Genomic DNA, 18,409 nt, shown 5'->3' with positions numbered 1-18,409 from the left:
GCTGGAGGAGACTCTTGAGAGTCCCATGGACAGCAAGAAGATCAAAACTCTCCATTCTGAAGGAAATCAGCCCTGAGTGCTCACTGGAAGGACAGATCCTGAAGCTGAGGCTCCAATACTTTGGTCACCTCATGAGAACAGAAGACTCCCTGGAAAAGACCCTGATGTTGGGAAAGCTGGAGGGCACAAGGAGAAGGGGACGACAGAGGACGAGATGGTGGGATAGTGTTCTCGAAGCTACCAACATGAGTTTGACCAGACTGTGGGAGGCAGTGGAAGACAGAATTGCCTGGCGTGCTCTGGTCCAGGGGGTCACGGAGAGTCGGACACAACTAAACGACTAAACAACAACAATAACAACAATCCTGGAGAATTCTGGGAACTTTGGTTTGTTAAGCGTGCCAGGAGCTGTAGGTCTGTGGGGTCAGCATCCTTAGCAAAATACAGTGGCACCTTGGTTCTCAAACATCTTGGTTCTCAAATGCCGAAAACCCGGAAGTAAGTGTTCTGGTTTTTGTATGCTTTTCGGAAGTTGAACGTCCAATGCGGCTGTCGGCTATTGTTTCATGGGGGGCCTGCACCAATCAGAAGCTGCACCTTGGTTTTCGAACATTTCAGAAGTAAAACAGACTTCTGGAATGGATTAGGTTTGGCTCTTTTGTTTTTGCTATTTATTTTGCATTTTTGTTTTTGAAGCTATTTTGGTTAATTTGTTTTTGTGACTATGTGGAACCCAGTTCAGCTTCTGATTGATTGTGTGACTGCGGAAATGGATAAAAGCCCCCCATCCAAACAATAACTCTCATCAGTGCAGGTAAGCAAAAACTAATAATTTTCATTTTTATCATCTACAATACTGTCTTTTTTATTTTATAGTACAGTATATTGATTATTGCTTTCATTTTATCGATCAATGGTCTCGTTAGCCAGTAAAATCCATGTTAAATTGCTGCTTTAGGGGTTGTTTTTTAAAGTCTGGAACGGATTGATCTGTTTTGCATTACTTTCTATGGGAAAGTGTGCCTTGGTTTTGGAACGGACTTCCGGAATGGATTAAGTTTGAGAACCAAGATACCACTGTATATTGTTTTAATACTATTAAGGCTTAATTGCTTTTTAACTATTATCGTTTATATGTTTTATTTAGCTTCCTGTGTCTCAGTTGCTTTAATTTCTGGGATATAAATAATGACAATTAATAATATCAGGGGAAATCGCTTTACGTGGATAGCAATACTGCCTGCCAAAAGAATAGAAACAAAACGCGTTGTATTAAGTGAAATTCCCACTGAGGTGCTGATTTATTTATTTTTCCTGGGGGGCTTTAAAAAGAGTGTTAGCCACCCAACCGATTTGGAAATGTGGAGAACTGGAGGAACCCAAAGAGTATATTTCTGCATCCTTAACGCCAAAGACCTCCGAGCCCCTCCTGGCTGGAGAGCCGCTGGGGGCGGGGCAGGCAGGCAGGCAGGCGGGGGCTGTAAGTGGGCGTGGCCTGCTCCGCCCCCGCCCCTCGGCCGTCAGCTGTTGCTAAGCGGGCAGGAGCTCTGCCCGCGGATTGGCCGCTGCGCCGCGGTATATAAAGCGGGCGCCGGCGCGGGTGGCAGCAGTTCGGGGCGCTCGGCGGTGGCGGCTCCGGGATGGTGGCTGCACTGGCGGGGGTGCTGCAGCAGCAACAACAACGCCAGCGAGCGAGGGGCAGCAGCGCCAGGCGGGCGTCGCGGGGCGCCTTCCCGGTGAGCTTCCCCGCGGGGGGAGGCGGGCGCTTGCAGAGAATCGGGGGGGGGGGAGGAAGGCAATGCATGGGTGCTTGCTTGCATGTATGGGTGCGTGCATGTTCGCATACGGGGGGTGGGAGATAGGGGCCTCGGCGGAAAGCTAGGCCCGCACCCCAGTTCCTTTTGCAAAAAAAATGAGAGGCGCAGTTTAAAGGGGGGGGCGTGGGAAGCCCCCTCGCCAACACCTCTCTCTAGACGAGCCTTGGCGGTTGCAGAAAAGTTGCGGAGGGGGCAGAGGCGGAAAGTGCGGCGCGAAGACTCCTCGATCCGGCGGGGGCGGGGGCCCGTTTTTTTCCCCCTTCCCCCACCCGCGCCCCTCCTCCGCCACCGCGAACAAAGGAAGAGGCCGGCTCTGCGCACAGCCGAGCTGCTGCGGCTGCAGCCTGGTTGGTGGGGGGAAGGAAAGAGGGGCTGGAGGGGTGGCTGCTGAGGTTGCAAAAGCCGCGCCTGCGTTGCATGCATGCGTAGCAAACCCGACCCCCTCCCCCCAAAAATATATGCATGCAAAGCTCCAGTGCATGGGGCGCGGTTCGGGCAGCCTGGTGTGGAGGGGGAAGGGTCCTCGTCTTCTGTGTCCCCCACCCAATTGAGAGGCCTGGTATAGTTGGCTGAGGTTGAATTGCAACCCCCACTCCCACCCCGATCCCAGCCCCCTCCAGACTTGCGTGGTTCAGGCATCCTTCTCTCTTCTCCCTCCTCGTAAAATCTGTCTTTTAGGCGAAGATTTGGTGGGGGGGAGGTCCCTGCCCATGGCAGTGCATGCATGCACGCACACCCCCCCCCACCACCACATTCTGCGCCATGTGCCTCCGAGCGCAGAGCCCACCCCTTGCTCACGTCGCCATCCCAGCGCATGCAAAGACATGCGGGGCCAGGGCAGCGCACTTTCCTCGCGGCTCTTACTCAGTTGCGTCCTGCTTCCCCAGGGAAAAAATATACAATTGTGCCCAGAATATTTCCTTTTCCTCCTCCTGCAACAGCCCTGCTCCTATCAACCCCAAACCAAACAGACCCTCTGTTTGGACAGAGATGAGGAACCTGTCAAAGGACAGCCTGCTCTGTCTGTTTACGTTTTGCCCCCCCCCCCCAATGTCACGCACCAAAGGTTCGCATTGCCCCACAGCTGTGGTTGCATTTGTGCAGGGAGTGGAGTGGACCGGAAGGGGGTGTCAGGATGCCTTGAGCAGACAACTGCGGACGCTGGGAGTTGGGGGCAGCTGGTTGTGTTTATTTCTGGCCAAGGGGGCTGTGCGTTGCATTTCCCCAGGGATCTAGAGAATTTGCAGAATCTGAAGGAGGCAGAGGGGAAACTGAACTGAATACCCCAGGGTTTGCTTGCAAGGGGAAAGGGGCTTCCCAGGGGGAGGGGAGAAAGCTTTTGATGCCTCCAGCCAGTGGAACATCATTGGCTGGGGAGAGATGCTCAATTTTTGCAGCCTTGGTTAACTGTCGGTTGGCGAGCATAATGAGCCATTGAGCGCTTGCCCTTTCAGCAGAGGCGGTCTGTGTGTTGCTTGGTGCTACCCGTCGTTGTTAGTGTGTGGGACGCTCCCCTTGGCGTCGATGTACAAATGACCTGTCCCCTTGATTTCCTTCTGGCCAATGGGGTTTGTGTGCATCGTTTATGGTGGCGGCTTTTCGGACGCCGGGGACTGCTTTGCCGCAGAGCTGCCGTGTGGCTCGAGATAGCCAGGTTTCTCCACCACCATCAAGGGCTTTTGGCACGAATGGGATTATGTAATCCTCTTTGCCCGCAGACTGGAATGGACACTGGATTAGAAACGCAGCTGGGACCCTTCTGGGAGGAGTTGTGGCTGAGCGGTGGGGCAACTCTTCTGCATGTAGAAGGTCCCACCTTGAGTCTCAGGCGTCTCCAGGCACAGCTGGGGAAGAGTCCCTGCCTGAGAATCCTTGGCACTGAATATTGGCAGTGCCGCCCAATGCATAGAGCAGCTTTCTGTGCACATGGTGACAGCCAAGCGGAGCGGAGCTGTAGACCAGGAGACTTCTAGAGCAGCCCCTTGAGCTTCTGCTGCCTTGGAGGTGAAGTGCTGTGATGTAAAAACAGGGCTTTTTAAGTGAGTGTGGTTTTTTTCTGCCCGTAATAGCGGCCCACCCCTCTCTTCCGAGCCAGGGAATTATCGTGGGACTAGATCCATGCTCATAAGTGATAAAGCAACCTCAAAGGTCCTGTAGTCCAACCCATTTGAGATGCTGAAGATTCCCACTGCTACAGCATCCCGATGGGTTGGCATCCAGCGTCACTGCATAATTGTCTCGATGAACAAGAGACTGCCGGTTTCTGAGATGGCCTGTTCTGCTCTCGGACAGCTCATGGGCTGAAAGATTCCTGCATTGTAGAAGGTTGGACTAGATGAACCTCAGCGGTCCCTTCTAACTCTACAGTTCTTCCAGATGCCGAGTCCCCAATCCCCTATTGGTGGCTTTTTTTACTACGATTGTTTAGGGACAGTGCGCCTCCAAATGCCAGTTGTCTGGAGGAGAGTTGCAGCATCCCTGTGTTCTTAATCTAGAGGAAAGGTTGCACAGTGATTTAAACTGTGGTTGTCTCTCCACCTGATAGAAGGCTTTGTTGGGATAACCCTCTCTTCGGCCCCTCTCGCTGTGGACCTAATGAACTGGCCTCCAACTGGGAGGAAGAGCGGCCTGCAGCCTCTTATCTTCTTTCCCATCTCTTTTTCAAAAAAACATGCTTGCAGAAGCCTTGTGACTTTGTGTCACCACTGTCTGGGTTGATGACTAGCGCTGTGATTTGTGCGAGTTGTTCTCCTGCCCTGACTTGGTGAGGTTCTGAGAGATCTATGGTCCGTGCCAGGAGAGACTGAGCAGATCCAGCTACCTGGCTTTTATGGGGGGGGGGAACGGGACCGCTTTTCCCCTGGGAGAGGCTGATGTTCAAAACATGCTCGGGATAAAAAGCGCTTTGTCTAGACCCGATACAGGGTTCTTTCCCTCTTTTTTGCAGTGATTTCTTCAGAGGACGGCGAAATCTACTTCGACATTGCAGAGAGATGACTTTGACACTAGCTGCATTCACATGGTGTTTCGTTTCCCCAACTGTTAATTTCCTCGTTATATCTGAGCTGCCTTCGCACGGCTTTGGAAATATAGCGGAATATGGCACTCATTTCCGTGTCGTTCGCTTATTTTTTTTTTCCTGGAAGCAAGTAACACCGAAATGAGCTCTGCACTTGTGCTATATTTCACTGTATATCTGGAAGTGTGTGTGGTTTTTTTTGTCTGTGTTGCCCAAGCTCAGATATAATGCTGCAATTAGCAGGTAGGGAAACATCAGGCAAATAGTGCTAATGGTTGTGTGAGTCCAGCCACCATTGTGTCGTGGTTCTTAGTCTCTGGGGAACAGCAGCAGGAGAGATGCTCTTTTACTCAAGCCCTGCTAGTGAGCTTCTTAGTTTCTAATACAGTGGTACCTCGGGTTAAGTACTTAATTTGTTCCGGAGGTCCGTTCTTAACCTGAAACACCACTTTAGCTAATGGGGCCTCCCGCTGCCGCCGCGCCGCCAGAGCACAATTTCTGTTCTCATCCTGAAGCAAAGTTCTTAACCTGAAGCACTATTTCTGGGTTAGCGGAGTCTGTAACCCGAAGCGTATGTAACCTGAGGTACCACTGTACTGCTGTGTAAAGGGCTCTTTTCTCTGTCCTGACTCGGCTACCCCAGTTTCCCTGGATGGCTCTGAGTTCTAGTCCTGTACAGGGCGACAACGTCACCTTTTAACTATGCTTACGTTCAAGTTCAGAAACTGCAGTTTGGGTCAGAGAGGGCCCCCCCCCATGGTTGTCACCCAGCGGCTGTGAAGTGCAACAGCCGTTCTGGAAACGTTAAAACGGAGCACCGGAAAATCGAGCTGGCAAGCAGCTAACGTCGATAATGACAGATCTGATTAAGGGATCCCACATTAAAAGCCTGTCAAAACCACAATGGTCTTAAAAAATGTATAAACCTCTGGCATTTCCATAACTTTAGTCATATTTTTTTCTAGATCAAAAAGCCCAAATGTTGTAAGTCTCATAGGGGACTTGCCAGATTCCCCCCCTCCTTTTTTTTTTTTAGATAGGGCTACTATTAATGCCATCTTCAGTGTGGCCATGCCATAGATGTCTCCTAACTTGGGTCTCACTGCTGTGGAATGAAGCCCGGAATGGTTAATCCAGAATGTTTGCTATCCTTTCTCTACCACCTGTTATCTATCACTGCCCTGCCTCCAGCCCTTGTTGGGATCTCGTTCCAGGCCCCGCACCCCACCCCACCCCAGGTCCCATCTGTTATTCCATCTAAGCAGCTGAAAACTCCCATCTAAACAACCTTATTTAGCTAGTAAGGACACAATAAGCACCCAACTGACTCAGGCCAAAGGCAGTGTTAGAAGCCAAATGGCTCCTTAAACCAAGGTTTCTGCCATCCAGTTGCCATTTGGGGGCAGGACGGCTCTAAAGTCTTATTTTTCAGATGATGGACTGTGATTGATTCTCAGTTAAATATCTAGTTTGTTCAAGAGGACGGACTTGAGCTAGATTAAGAGTGTTGAGAACTTAAAAGAAGAAAAGTCACATGTCCACATACAGTGGACATACACCTTCTCACCCCTTGCTTTTTCCTCTAAGACCTATTGCAGTCGTTAAGAGTCGTCAACAGGCTCATCACAGCTATCTGCCAATCACCCATTCCCACCACCCTTCTGAGTAATACCCCTCCCCACCTTCTCACTATATAGAAGAATCTGGCAACTTCTGTTTCAGTGTATCTGAAGAAGTGTGCATGCACACGAAAGCTCATACCAAGAACTAACTTAGTTGGTCTTTAAGGTGCTACTGGAAGGAAAAAAAAATTTTTGTTTTGACTAGTGGTATCTTGGTTTAAGAACAGCTTAGTTATGAACAACTTGGATTAAGAACACTGCAAAGTAGGTGTTTTGGTTTGTGAACGTTGCCTTGGAATAAGAACATGTTTCGCTTCCTGTTGAGTGTGTTCCATTTGTAAGTTGAGTCCCCCACTGCTATGGGAAAGCATGCCTTGGTTTAAGAACGGACATCTGGAACAGATTAAGTTCGTAAACCAAGGTACCACTGTATATATTGGCCTATTCCTCTTTTTCTTAATGGTGACAAGGACCATTCATAACATAAGAGTATTCTTCACAACTGTGAGCAGGGCAGGTAAGTGAAGACAAGCGACGGCAATGAACTTAACGTTCACTGCTCCTGCCCGGGCTGCGCAGAAAAAAAGCATTTTGGTTCCTGAAATTCATTCTGATTGCCCAGATAAAATATAGCTGACAGAATTCTACTGGTTGGGGGATTAGTGCGTGAAAACAGTCCAGATCCAGTGATCCCCGGTTGGTGGAGATTTTGGGCACCATCCTGCACCCAGGCATCTTCGCTTGGTCACAAGTGACCAATAACTAGGTGCAAAATGTGCCTGGCTAATTTTGATCACTGGCCAAAGGGGACCTACAGCCCCTCCCCCCCCCAACCTGGCACCAGGTTGATAAAGTCTGAAATAAGAAGCTCCTTCAAGCAAAGCTGAGATGTCGGTGGCTTTAAAATACTTTTCAGGGCAGAATTTAAGCTTGCAAACAGTGGAAGCACATTTTAAAGTTTTTGTGTCTGCACAGCAGTGGCTGGGAATTGCAAATGGGGAGAGCGCCGTTGCCCGCCGGTCCTGATTTCTGGCTTTCTGCGGGCATCTGGCTGGCCGCTGTGAGGAGATGGTGATGGAGTTGGGTGCTCTGGGCCTCATCTAGCAGCCTCTGCACCCTCAGGCGGTTGCACCCTGCAGGCCAGACTGGTAACATCTCCCCTCGTATGGCAAGAGCAGGTGATGCATTCTGGGGCTCTCTTCCCTCTGTTGGCATGGATGCTGCCAACTGGCGGCGCCTTCTCAGCGCCATGCGCTTGTGGAGACGCCGAACCCGTTGCGCCAGCTTTGAGGGTTTTGTGTTCTTTGAAGCAGAGGATAACTACTACTCTCTTTCTCCCTGGCTGTGGTGTGAGGAAGAGAACCTCGAGAGTCCTGTGAGTCAGGATGAGGGAGGAATTGGGCTTGGTTTGCATTTAATGTGCATCTCCCTAATTCATGAGGTCACAGACTTGCTGGATCAGTGACCCACATCCTGTCCAGTATACTGTTCTCACAGTGGCCAACTGGCTGCCTGTGGGGAGACCAGCTGATACTCAATTGCTTTGCTGCCTGTGGAGCAGAGCCAAGATGGATTACAGCCTTCTCTCCATGACTTTCTCCCATCCTCTTTTAAAGTCATTTTAAAGTATTGCAGGGGGTTGGACTAGATGACCCTTGTGGTCCCTTCCAGCGCTACAATTCTATGATTTTAAGTGGGTGGCCTTCCCCAAGGGAGTGAATTGCATCGTTTCACTATGTGCTGTGCGAAGAAGGACTTAATCTGTCCTGAATCCATCCAGTTTCCTCTTACTCACTTTCTCAATTTCATGTTTGATTTTATAACTTGAATTTTCTGAAACAGTATGGGAGCCAAAACACCCGCCGCCCTTCCAGATTTGAGCTTCTCAAAGGTTTTGCAATGCAGTTCTCTAGCCAAATAACGTGCAAAGTGCGTATACCCCAGTAACATGTTGCTAAAAAAAAAATATGTATGTGGTAGTGAAAATAAAATGCAGGCGTGAATGCGTAAGAAATTCACACTCAAAACGCTGGTGACTTTTCATAAGAACTTGGTATGTGGCCCTCGGGAGGCTGCCCGGATGGGATGTGGCCCTCGGGTTGAAAAGGGTGTAAGAGAGGCAGGGCGCTTCGGACACAGGCAAATGCATGGATGGAGTTTGGTTTATGCTTCCGGAGACTTGCGGGTCTCCATAGGACCGCCTTGAGCATCTCCACTCCACAGTTTTGACACCCGATGCTCGGAGAGCGTGGAGGATGCTGGCAAGGTTTCAAACATCCTCTGGTAATTGCTTGGAATAGCTATAAAAAGCAAACCCGAGATCTTGGAGCGACTGTCAAAAGACCAGCAGGAACGGGGCTGGGTGGTGAGCTGACAGCGATACTGTGGTTGAGTCAGGATAAGCCCCTCGGGACCCACCTGCGCCTTAGCAAATGAATGGGCAGCATCTTCGCTCCACTAAGGTCTGCATCTTCTTGTAGAGACTTTTAGGTATAAAGCACATTGATCTGGGTTTGGATGGCTTTCCCTCCCTGAGTAGGGCAGTGATGGACCAAATTCAGGCCCTGCCCCAAGGCCCTGTGCCAAGCTGACAGCACTCTTCCCAGGCCACACCCCTTCGTCCTCCCTGCTTTGCATCCTTGAGCGTTTCTGCCTGACTGGAATTTGTCCTTCAGCTGTGATGATGCCTCTGGCTTGCCTGGACAGAGGGTACGTTGGACAACAGGGGCGCAGGTGGTGCTGTGGTCTAAACCACTGAGCCTCTTGGGCTTGCTGATCGGAAGGTCGGTGGTTCGAATCCCCGCGACGGGGTGAGCTCCCGTTGCTCTGTCCCAGCTCCTGCCAACCTTGCAGTTCGAAAGCACGCCAGTGCAAGTAGATAAATAGGTACCGCTGTGGCGGGAAGGTAAACACGTTTCTGTGCGCTCTGGCACTCGTCATGGTCCTCCGTGCACCAGGAGCAGTTTAGCCATGCTGGCCACATGACCTGGAAAGCTGTGGGCAAACGCCGGCTCCCTTGGCCTGAAAGCGAGATGAGCGCCGCAACCCCATAGTCTTAACCGTCCAGGGGTCCTTTACCTCTTAGGTTGGAAGACACCTCCCATCATCCCCCATGATAGGCTGTTCTGTTGGGGGCTGATGGGGGTTCCAAAACGTCAGCCGATAAAGCACGAGACTCTTAGGGTCGTGGGTTCAAGTCTCACTTTGGGTGAAAGAGTCCTGCATTGCTGGGGGTTGGACGCAGTGGTAGAAACTATTCCTCCAAATGTTAGGCTCCAAATAGCTCCTTCGTAGCCCTGCCAGGAGATATCAGGAATTACAGCTGTCACCTTCTGCCACAAAAGCAGCAGCGCTTATCATCAAGCTGCAGCCCTTAGCCCAAGGCCTCCCGGGCCAGGACCCCAATTATAGTGTGTTTAACACCAACTTAATTAGCGCCTAGCTTATATATCTTGAGTTTCTAGCACTGCTTTGGACCCTCTTGTGTGTAGCAAGTAAGGAATTAATCGGAAAACAAGAATTGAAATCTGTTCTCCTTATATTCCAGGAGCTAAGGAGCAGCTGAACGCCTCTTCCGACTGACCAGCTCCAAACGGATAAACCGGCAGCCTGTGGCCGGTCTTCAACAGGAGGCAGCCATGTCGATCATGGACCACAGCCCAACCACCGGGGTGGTGACGGTCATCGTTATCCTGATCGCTATTGCCGCTCTGGGCGCCCTGATCCTGGGCTGCTGGTGTTACCTGCGACTGCAGAGGATCAGCCAGTCGGAGGATGAGGAGAGCATCGTGGGCGAGGGAGAGACCAAAGAGCCCTTCCTCCTGGTGCAGTATTCTGCCCGCGGGCCGGGCATGGAGAGGAAAACCAAGCTGACCCCCAACGGCACCGAGGCTCACAGCTAACTGGCTGTCTGGGGAAAGGGGGGGTCCGCGTGGCTGGGTTTGGAGAACCGGTACTGTGAAGCAAACCTCGCCCTCCCGGAACAAGAGGTTTGTCCTGTGGCTATGTATGCACTGAGGACTGCTTCCTCTTCGCCCCTTGAGCATCGCCTCCTTTTTTGGCACAAGGTCCATTGCCGGCAATGGACAGTTGGGGGACATGGGGGGGTGCGGTATCGGGAAAGGGGAATGGCAACACTCGGCCTGTTACTTGAATTATTCCACTGAGCCTCTTCGGAACGGAGCTACTGACATAATGTGAACTTCAACTGTGAACTGGCCGTGTACATAGGCAGCCTCCGCGCGGAACGGGACGGATGCGCTTTTGCCAGGGTGGGGGCGGAGAAGAGCAGCACTCCTGGATTCCGGGAAGACGCATGGCCACTGATGGGATTTCTCCAAAGCCAAACTGGGGGGGGGGGAGGGTTGGGAAGCGGGGAGGGGGTTCTTTTACACTTTGTTTTTTGGGGAGGGGGCTGTTGCAGCTGTGTTTTTAGTTTTTTTTAATGCTTCAATTTCCTTCAAAAAAACAAACCCTATATGCTAGAAAATCAACAATCCATTAAGGCCCAATTTTTCCTTTCCAAGCCTGCTTCCCGCCCCCCAGCCCACCCCACCTTCCGCTCTCGACAGTCTTCCTTGATCGGAAGCTGCTTCTGGTGATGCAAAGCTGCTTTATCGCCTCCTTCCTGGCTCTTGGTGGGATCTTGCTAGATGCCATGTTTTTCCCCAACGCTAATAAGGAAGTGTTGTTCTCCATGGCAGGCAGTATCTCTTGCTCAATTATTTCCTTCAAGGCCTTTTCGGGTAGGTGTGATAGGAAGAAGGTGTCTCCTTTAGTTACTAGATGGGGACCTTGAGGGTCGAAAAGGCTGTCCTCTGAATCACCCGCTTGTCCATTGGTGAGCAACCCTTCCGAGTCATAGTAGCTTGTTGCAGCTGTTGTTGAAGCAGGGAAGTGGATTTTCTCTGGACTTGGGGGCTGCTCAAAAACTCCTGGAATGCAGGTTGATTGTGTTTTTTTTAAAATGTGTTTTTAAGTAGGGGGCCGAAGCCAAAAGGCGCAAGGAAAGAAATGTGCTTTTTGGTGACGCTGTGACCGATCGTAGTGATGTCGAGTGCTCTGCAAGCGTAGTGGCTGTGAGGAAGCTGCCACGTCCAACCAAGTCCGAAGCAAGCAGCTAATGACAGCTGTGTTTTCTCCTCCCCACCCCCCCACTCTAAAAAATATGGGTACATAGTTGGAAGGCTGCTGGTGGACTTGGTGGTTGGTGGCTGAGCAGGCCTGCTTTGGTAGTAAGCATGTGAGTAAAGAAATGCTTTTCCCGCCCTGCTGAGGCTCCCACTTTTAAAAGCTGTTCTCATGTAACTAGTCCCTAATTTATCTCCTGGTGCACTGATGGTTTACATGCACTCCTGGCTGCCGGGACACTTGTAGACAACCTCTTGTTTTATCAAGATCCACATGACTTTTCGCTCAGCTGTATAGAGCTCGGGATCTGTGTATTTTGTAAATAAAATGCCGTTTGCTTTCTTAAAACGACAGGGCTCCTGTAAATAACTTGACAGAGCAGACAGAGTCTTTCCTTTGTTCATGTTTCTTTCATCTTTGCCGGTTTCCATAAAACCCCAGTTGTGTTTCTTTGGTAAGGTTTTGTGGTAGAAGACAGTCTCTTTCTCCCCCTCCCTTATTTTATTTTTTCAAGCAAGACTGGAGTGGGGCAGAACATTTCCCCGTAAACTATCCGGTATTTTTCTTCAAAAGCTCATTAAGTCATACTTAAAATATGGGCGCCAACTGCAAATACAACATCAGGCGAGGGTGGCACTTTCAAAGTGCTTAGTTAGCTTTGTTTGCTAAACAGCAGTAAAATAAAAGTTGCTATATTAGATAGCTCTCCAAGGCAGAGATGGGCAAAGTGGTTCCTTTGAGTTTTGGACTTTGGCTCCAACCATCCCCAGCCCCCATGGTCGGTCGGCTGGGACAAAGGGAGCTGGAGTCTAGCAACACATTAAGGGCACCATGTTGGCTACCATTGTTTGAGGGCACCAGAAACTTCTCTGAATTCTCAAAATGCAAATGACTCTGTGTTAAATTTAGGCTAATTTGCACAGAAAGATTGAACCGATTTATTTGTTTTCCTGGGAAAGCCCCCTCATCACCAGTGAGGCTCTCTGCAAAATCGGCTTACCCCCCTACTTTTCGGAAACTTCCCCTGTCAAGCCATTTTGCTGTAACTCGAATCGCCTAGCCAGGCCGAAAGAGGAACAGAGAGGGTCATGGCCCGTTAACCTCGCTCTTGCCAGGGCACTGCTGTTCTCCTGCCTGTAGATCTCTGGGAAGGTGAGGAGGGCCAGCAATAGGGCACAGCGCCCAAGGTGGCAGACGAAGGCTGCTGCCCCATGGGGTTAGGAGGAGCCGTTTCTGCAGAACCCAGCACAGAGCTCTTCCCCACCATCCTATGGACCCAGGACAGATTTGCAGCTCTGTTTACGTGCTGGGAAACGTGTGTGTCGTAGACAGCAGAAGGCAGGTCCCAGAGGAGTGGCAGCTGGCATCCCACACTTGATAGCGGAGGGAGGTTTGCAGACCTCTTGTTAACCTCCCTGCTGAAACTTCCTTGGAAACGAAGGTGACTTGTCGCTCACCAGGGAGGAAAACGCAAGGCTAGAGCAGGCTGCAGTAGGGGAGCCAGCTGCAAAGGCCTGTTGCGGTGCTCACTACAGAGTCTTTTGGCTACTGCTGCACCCAAATAATTGTGCTATCAGCTTCCAGCAAATAGTGCCACCCTTTTCCCCATGGGGCTCCTGGTTTCTGGTCTACAGAGAGACTGGCAGCAGATCTCCACACTTATCAGCCCTTCCTGGAGCCTCCCAGGCTGCCATCTTGTGTTATATAGTCCTCTATTCCTTTGGTCCAGTTGATTCCACCTGTTTTTGTTCCCCTTCTAGAATTTGTTGCCAGCTGTGTTGCTTAGCAGTAGGAAAGGGCTGCTGCAGGCATGTCGGGGAGAAGGAGAATAGGCAAGCAAGGGTGGGGGACAGTGCTTCCTGGACCAGCTCCTCTGATTTTAGGCAACAGGTGCTTGGGCAGCCCAGGGTGTGATCAAAAGTGGCTCGAGCAGAGGCCAACAGTCTCATTTTCAGCAGGCCTGCACTATTCCCTCATTCATAGGACTCTCTTAGCTGCTTCTCGCCTGGGACAAGCTAACCGAGAGAGTAGTACAGTGGATGCTCGGGTTGTGAACGTGATCCGTGCGGGATGCACATTCGCAACCCGCAGCGGCGCGTCTGTGCACACACAGGTTGCGATTCGGCGCTTCTGCGCATGCACAACCACCGAAACCCGGAAGTAACCCATTCTGGTACTTCCGGGTTTCGGTGGGTCTGTAACCCGAAAAAAACGCAACCTGAAGCGTCTGTAGCCCAAGGTATGACTGTAATGCTTCTGAATGCCAGCTGCTGGGAACCACAGGAGTAAAGAGTGCTCTTGCGCTCGGATCCTCCTTGCGGGCATCTGCTTGGCCACTGTGAGTACAGGATGCTGGACTTACTTGGGCCATTGGCCTGAACCAGCAGGCTCTTGTGTTCTTAACGTTACTCAAGTGCTTCCATTGCCAGATCCCCTCCCAGTTTCTGCTAAGTGTGCCAGCTGCTCTTCTGAACATTTAAGCAAATGTGTAGAATCGGGGCACTGCTCTTGAACGCGGCTCTCCCTTGTCCTCCCTGCCCAGATCAATGATTGCTCAACAGGTGCGTATTCTGTGAGTCCAATGCACGGCTGATGCCACACTGTAGGATTAGCGAAGCGAGCGCTGCTCAGCTGACACTGCAAAGGTGGTACAGCATGAGACTCTTAATATCTGGGTCGTGGGTTGGAGCCCCACATTGGGCAAAAGATTCCTGCATTGCAGGGGGTTGGACTGGATGACCCTTGGGGTCCCTTCAAATGCCACAATTCTATGTAGAAGAGTAACAAGGCAGGACCCAGCTCTGGTGACATTTTGTGCTCACTAGAACAGGGTTTCCAAAACTCCACACACCCCGGACCACTTGAAAACTGCTGGTTTTGGTGGACCGCTTAATGATTTTCTTGCCTGTTGCAGCAATTGCAGTGCGCTGCACTAGATGTTTTCCTAATTGCATTAGTGCTTTTATTTCTTGCACCGTATTTTATCGCATTACAATTGACGTTCCGTTGAATTAAAACTGTGGTGCAATAAAATACAATGTGAGAAATATATATATATATAAATGCAACAGAAATTCAGTTTGGACTATTTAATGCAGACCTGGTGCAGGTGGGTCTGTGGGTCTGTGGGAAGCCTTGAAGGGAGAGTTCCTGATTCACACACCTCTGCTTTTAATGAAGGAGGACCTTGCGTAAGGGAGTTGGGACTTTCTGTACCCAAAGCCTTGGGAAGTCAAGCTAGATAGACCAGTAGAACATGGGAAGGGCTGCTAGAAGATGCTTTTGACTGTGTCTCTTTTTCCTAAGTCACCTTGGAGCCATGGGGCAGTCATTGAGAATGGCAGCAGAGGCCCTAAAATGCAGGCCCCTCGGTCAACTGGGGCCATGGCTGGACATTTCTGTTTTAGTTCTTTGTTGCATTTATATCCCTTTTTTTCCACGGAGCTCAGGGTGGTCCTCCATAGCTCTTCTGCTCCTCATTTAATTCCCCACAACCCTGGGAGGTACGTTAGGCTGAGAGGGAGTGGCCCAAGGTTTTACCCAGCGAGCTTCCTGGCCGAGTGGGGATTCGAACCCTGGTCTCCCAGGTCACAGTCCAACACTCTAACCACTGTACCACCACTGGCTTGCACCCTCTTCAGTCCTGTACCTGAGAATTTCTCAGAATTATTTGCCCAGATGTTTTAGGTATGTGTTTGTCCTGGGGTTGATAGTGTTAAGCTGGCTTTTGGTCCCTGCTGCTGGCATCCCATCTGCTTTGTTGCCTCTTTTAATTAGTACTTTTACTTTAACATTTTTGTGAACAGCTAGAGGAAGTTAATACCCCTCAATATAGAAAAATGCCAAAGAAAGTGCAAAGGCAGCCCTGCTTCAAGACGCTGAAGGTCCATTTAATCCAGATTCCTGTCCCCAAGAATGGCCCCACCGGGTGTCTGCAAGAAATCTCACAAGCAGAGCGTGGACACCCCTTTCCCCTCATTGCCCCCCAACAACTGGTCACTGCTGGTGCCATTTAGCAGCCATGACTAATAGCCACTGTCTTCTCTCCATGCATTTGTCTTGTTCCCCCTTTAAAGCCACAGTCGTACCTTGGAAGTCGAACAGGTTAGTTCCCGAACGTTTTGGCTCCCAAATGTTGCCAACCCAGAGGTGACACTTCCGGTTTGTGAACTATTTTGGAAGCCAAACATCCGATGGGAATTCCGATTGGCTGCAGGAGCTTCCGGCAGCCAATCGGAAGCCGTGCTTTGGTTTTTGAATGTTTTGTAAGTTGAACAGACTTCTGGAACAGATTCTGTTCGACTTCGAAGGTATGACTGTATAAGGCTGTGGCCATCACCACTCCTTCGGGCTGCAAATGTGACTTAGGGTCTTGTGCAAGGGAGCATTAACATATATGTACAGACAGGGAGAAAGAAGGCTCCATCAACTTTGAGATCGTATGCATGCTTGGAGCTTTGTAGCTCAGTTCCCATAACCCAGGGTTGCCCAGAAAACCACTGCTTTTATACCGGGTCTGTGAGTCAAGCAACAGGAAATTTAGAACAGCACAAGTTGTAAGAATCCTCCTCCCCAAATGATCTGGAAGTTGCTAACATCTCCAAACCAGAAAACAAGTTTTGAGGAGGAGTTTGAGCTAGTTTTCTTTTCTGCCTTTTATTTTTCAAGATCTCAATGGACTGTGTATTAAGGGCAATTGTGTTTTTGTTTTAAACGTCGGTAAAGTTATAAAATCCAAAAGCTCAGAAAAGGGACTGTGGGATGCCCCCCCCCCTTTTGTAAAGTTGAAGGGGATGGGGGAATTGCATGCACTTTTTTAATCCTGTCGATTCTACAAACGAAAGTAGCGAAGGCGACCAATTTGGAAATTACCCAGGAAGCAGAAATCATAATTAATTTGAACTGTAAGAGGTAAACCTGATGCAGCCAAAAGGGGCTCTGGCTTGTAACTAAGCACAGCAGGGAGAAGAAGAGGAGCTTTTACACTGCCGTCCTCCAACCAAATCGTTTTAATTTAGGTTAAATTGATACAAAAGCTATCAAATTAGTGCAATTGTAAAGTGCAAAGAGTCAGTCCCCAGACTGTTGTCAACATTGCAGGCTTCGTCTATCTGGTTCAGTGACTCATTATAAAAATATCCTTTGATTTTTATTTAGTCCAGCCCCCCACCCCCCACAAAAGTCTTTACAATGAAATTTCAATAAAGTTTCCATAAAGATGTTCTCAGTTGAGACTAAACTTGATTTGCGTGGGGTTCCCTCTGTGTGTGTGTGTCTTGCTTTACAAAAGCTATTCTGTCCAGTTTTCTTTGCTGTGCTCAGGAGCTATTCTGCCCTCGATCGTGTTGGCGTTCTGCTCTGCTTCGTGGAAAGTGTCCGGAGCTGGTTCAGCAGCCAAGCCAGCTTCTTCTACCTCCTCCTCCTTGGGAAGGCTGAACTCCGGCTCGGTTTTGGTCCCCAGTTCTCTCTCCACCGAAGCCACCAGCACTTTGAGTAGCGTGTTCTCGGTGAGGAGGTTTTCGGAGGCGTCAGCCAGCTCTTGCAGCTTCTCGGCCATGTCTTCCAGCTCCCGGGTCTTCTGCTCATACAGCCCCTGCAAATGTTCGCGCTGGCTCTGCAGGGCCCCGTGCTGCTTCCTCAGGATGCGGGTCTCCTGCTGGAGCCTCTGCCCCTCCCTCCTGGCTTCGGAGAGCTGGCCTTGGAGCTGAGCCTGCGCCTGGTGGAGGGCCTGGATCTCTGCTCGCAGCTTCTCCACCTCCCTCTGCAAGTGGGAGATGTGGCCTTGCTGCAGCATCGCCTCCCGCCGAAGGCAACCTTTGAGGCAGGGCTCCGGGCCGGATGCAGGGGAAGGCTGGCTGGAGTGGCAGAGGATGAATTTGAGGAGGTTGGGAAGGGTGACCGGGAATTCCGCAGGGAACTTAACACTTTGCTCCTTCCTGGGAAAAGTTGATAAAGAGAAATGGGTGAGATCTGCTACGAGGAAAGGGGCACGTGATTTGAACACCAGGTTCCATCTGTGGCACTTCCAGTTTAAAAATTAGGCTCTGGGAAGTCGTGTGTTGCTGTGGTTGGCTTTGGGGTGGTGGAATTGTTGATGGCAACAGTCCACCTCCCAAAGGGAGAGGTTGCAAAACAAGGATTGCTTTAAAAGAAACCACAAGCTGATCCTCCCCTTTGCCCTCAAAATGGTTCTTCCAGTGTGGAAGGGCCATTTTAGTTCAGATGTAACAGTGAGTTACAAGTCTGAGATATCCACATACCGGGGAGGAGGGTATAACACTTAACAGCAGAGTTGCTGGAGGGACTGCAACCAGATAAAATACATAAGAAGCTCTCAGTGCTTCCAGTCAGGCAGGAATGTGTTGGACGGAAACTGCCTGCCCTGCTACGGAAGCCGCATCCTAGGATACGATGGCTTCTAAGCACTGGGATCCAGGAGGGAGATAAAAGTTGTGTGGCTCAAACATGCCACAACTGGAGCCTCAGGAAAATAGAGCTGGAATTGCCTTACTAAGAAGTCCACATGCACAAAACCATTTTTCTAGATGGCTCACTTATCCACAGACACCTGTTTCAGATGTGCTGAGAAGCCCCTGCTTGATTGCTTCATGGTGTTTCACATGGCAGGCAACCTGGCGCACCGTCTCTTGTGCAATCATGCCAAGCTGGTTCCTCTGGGTGTTCTGGACTACAGTTCCCATCAGCTGTGCTGGCTGGGGCTGAGGGGAGCTGTAGTCCAAAGGGGGGGTCAGCTTGGCAGTGCAATAAACTGGTACACTATTTCCTTTAGAACTCAGTGATAGATACTAAACTTAAGACAG

The 18,409-nt window shown here is 50.4% G+C and overlaps 2 protein-coding genes across 2 annotated transcripts in view; one reads left to right on the top strand and one right to left on the bottom strand.

The window, feature by feature from the left end:
• Window positions 1-1,595: 1,595 nt before the first annotated feature.
• On the top strand, window positions 1,596-16,827 carry SNN (stannin). Its single transcript, XM_083585972.1, has 2 exons — window positions 1,596-1,736; window positions 10,006-16,827. The coding sequence occupies exon 2, from the start codon at window positions 10,097-10,099 to the stop codon at window positions 10,358-10,360; it is 264 nt and encodes an 87-aa protein (XP_083442098.1). The 5' UTR covers window positions 1,596-1,736; window positions 10,006-10,096; the 3' UTR covers window positions 10,361-16,827.
• The window catches only part of TXNDC11 (thioredoxin domain containing 11), a 39,129-nt gene continuing 37,299 nt past the window's right edge, over window positions 16,580-18,409 (bottom strand). Inside the window, exon 12 of the mRNA XM_083585633.1 lies at window positions 16,580-17,524. Within this exon, the coding sequence (XP_083441759.1) occupies window positions 16,879-17,524 (646 nt within the window). The 3' untranslated portion in view covers window positions 16,580-16,878. The remainder of the gene's footprint in view (window positions 17,525-18,409) is intronic.

The sequence above is a fragment of the Podarcis filfolensis genome (assembly GCF_964270895.1).
Source record: "Podarcis filfolensis genome assembly, chromosome: 14".
Lineage (NCBI taxonomy): Eukaryota > Metazoa > Chordata > Lepidosauria > Squamata > Lacertidae > Podarcis > Podarcis filfolensis.
This window is presented reverse-complemented; position numbering and strand designations above follow the sequence as displayed.

What these genes read in the sequence shown, in the direction of transcription:
- SNN (XM_083585972.1), top strand. Translation starts at nt 10,097, where the DNA reads ATGTCGATCATGGACCACAGCCCAACCACCGGGGTGGTGACGGTCATC.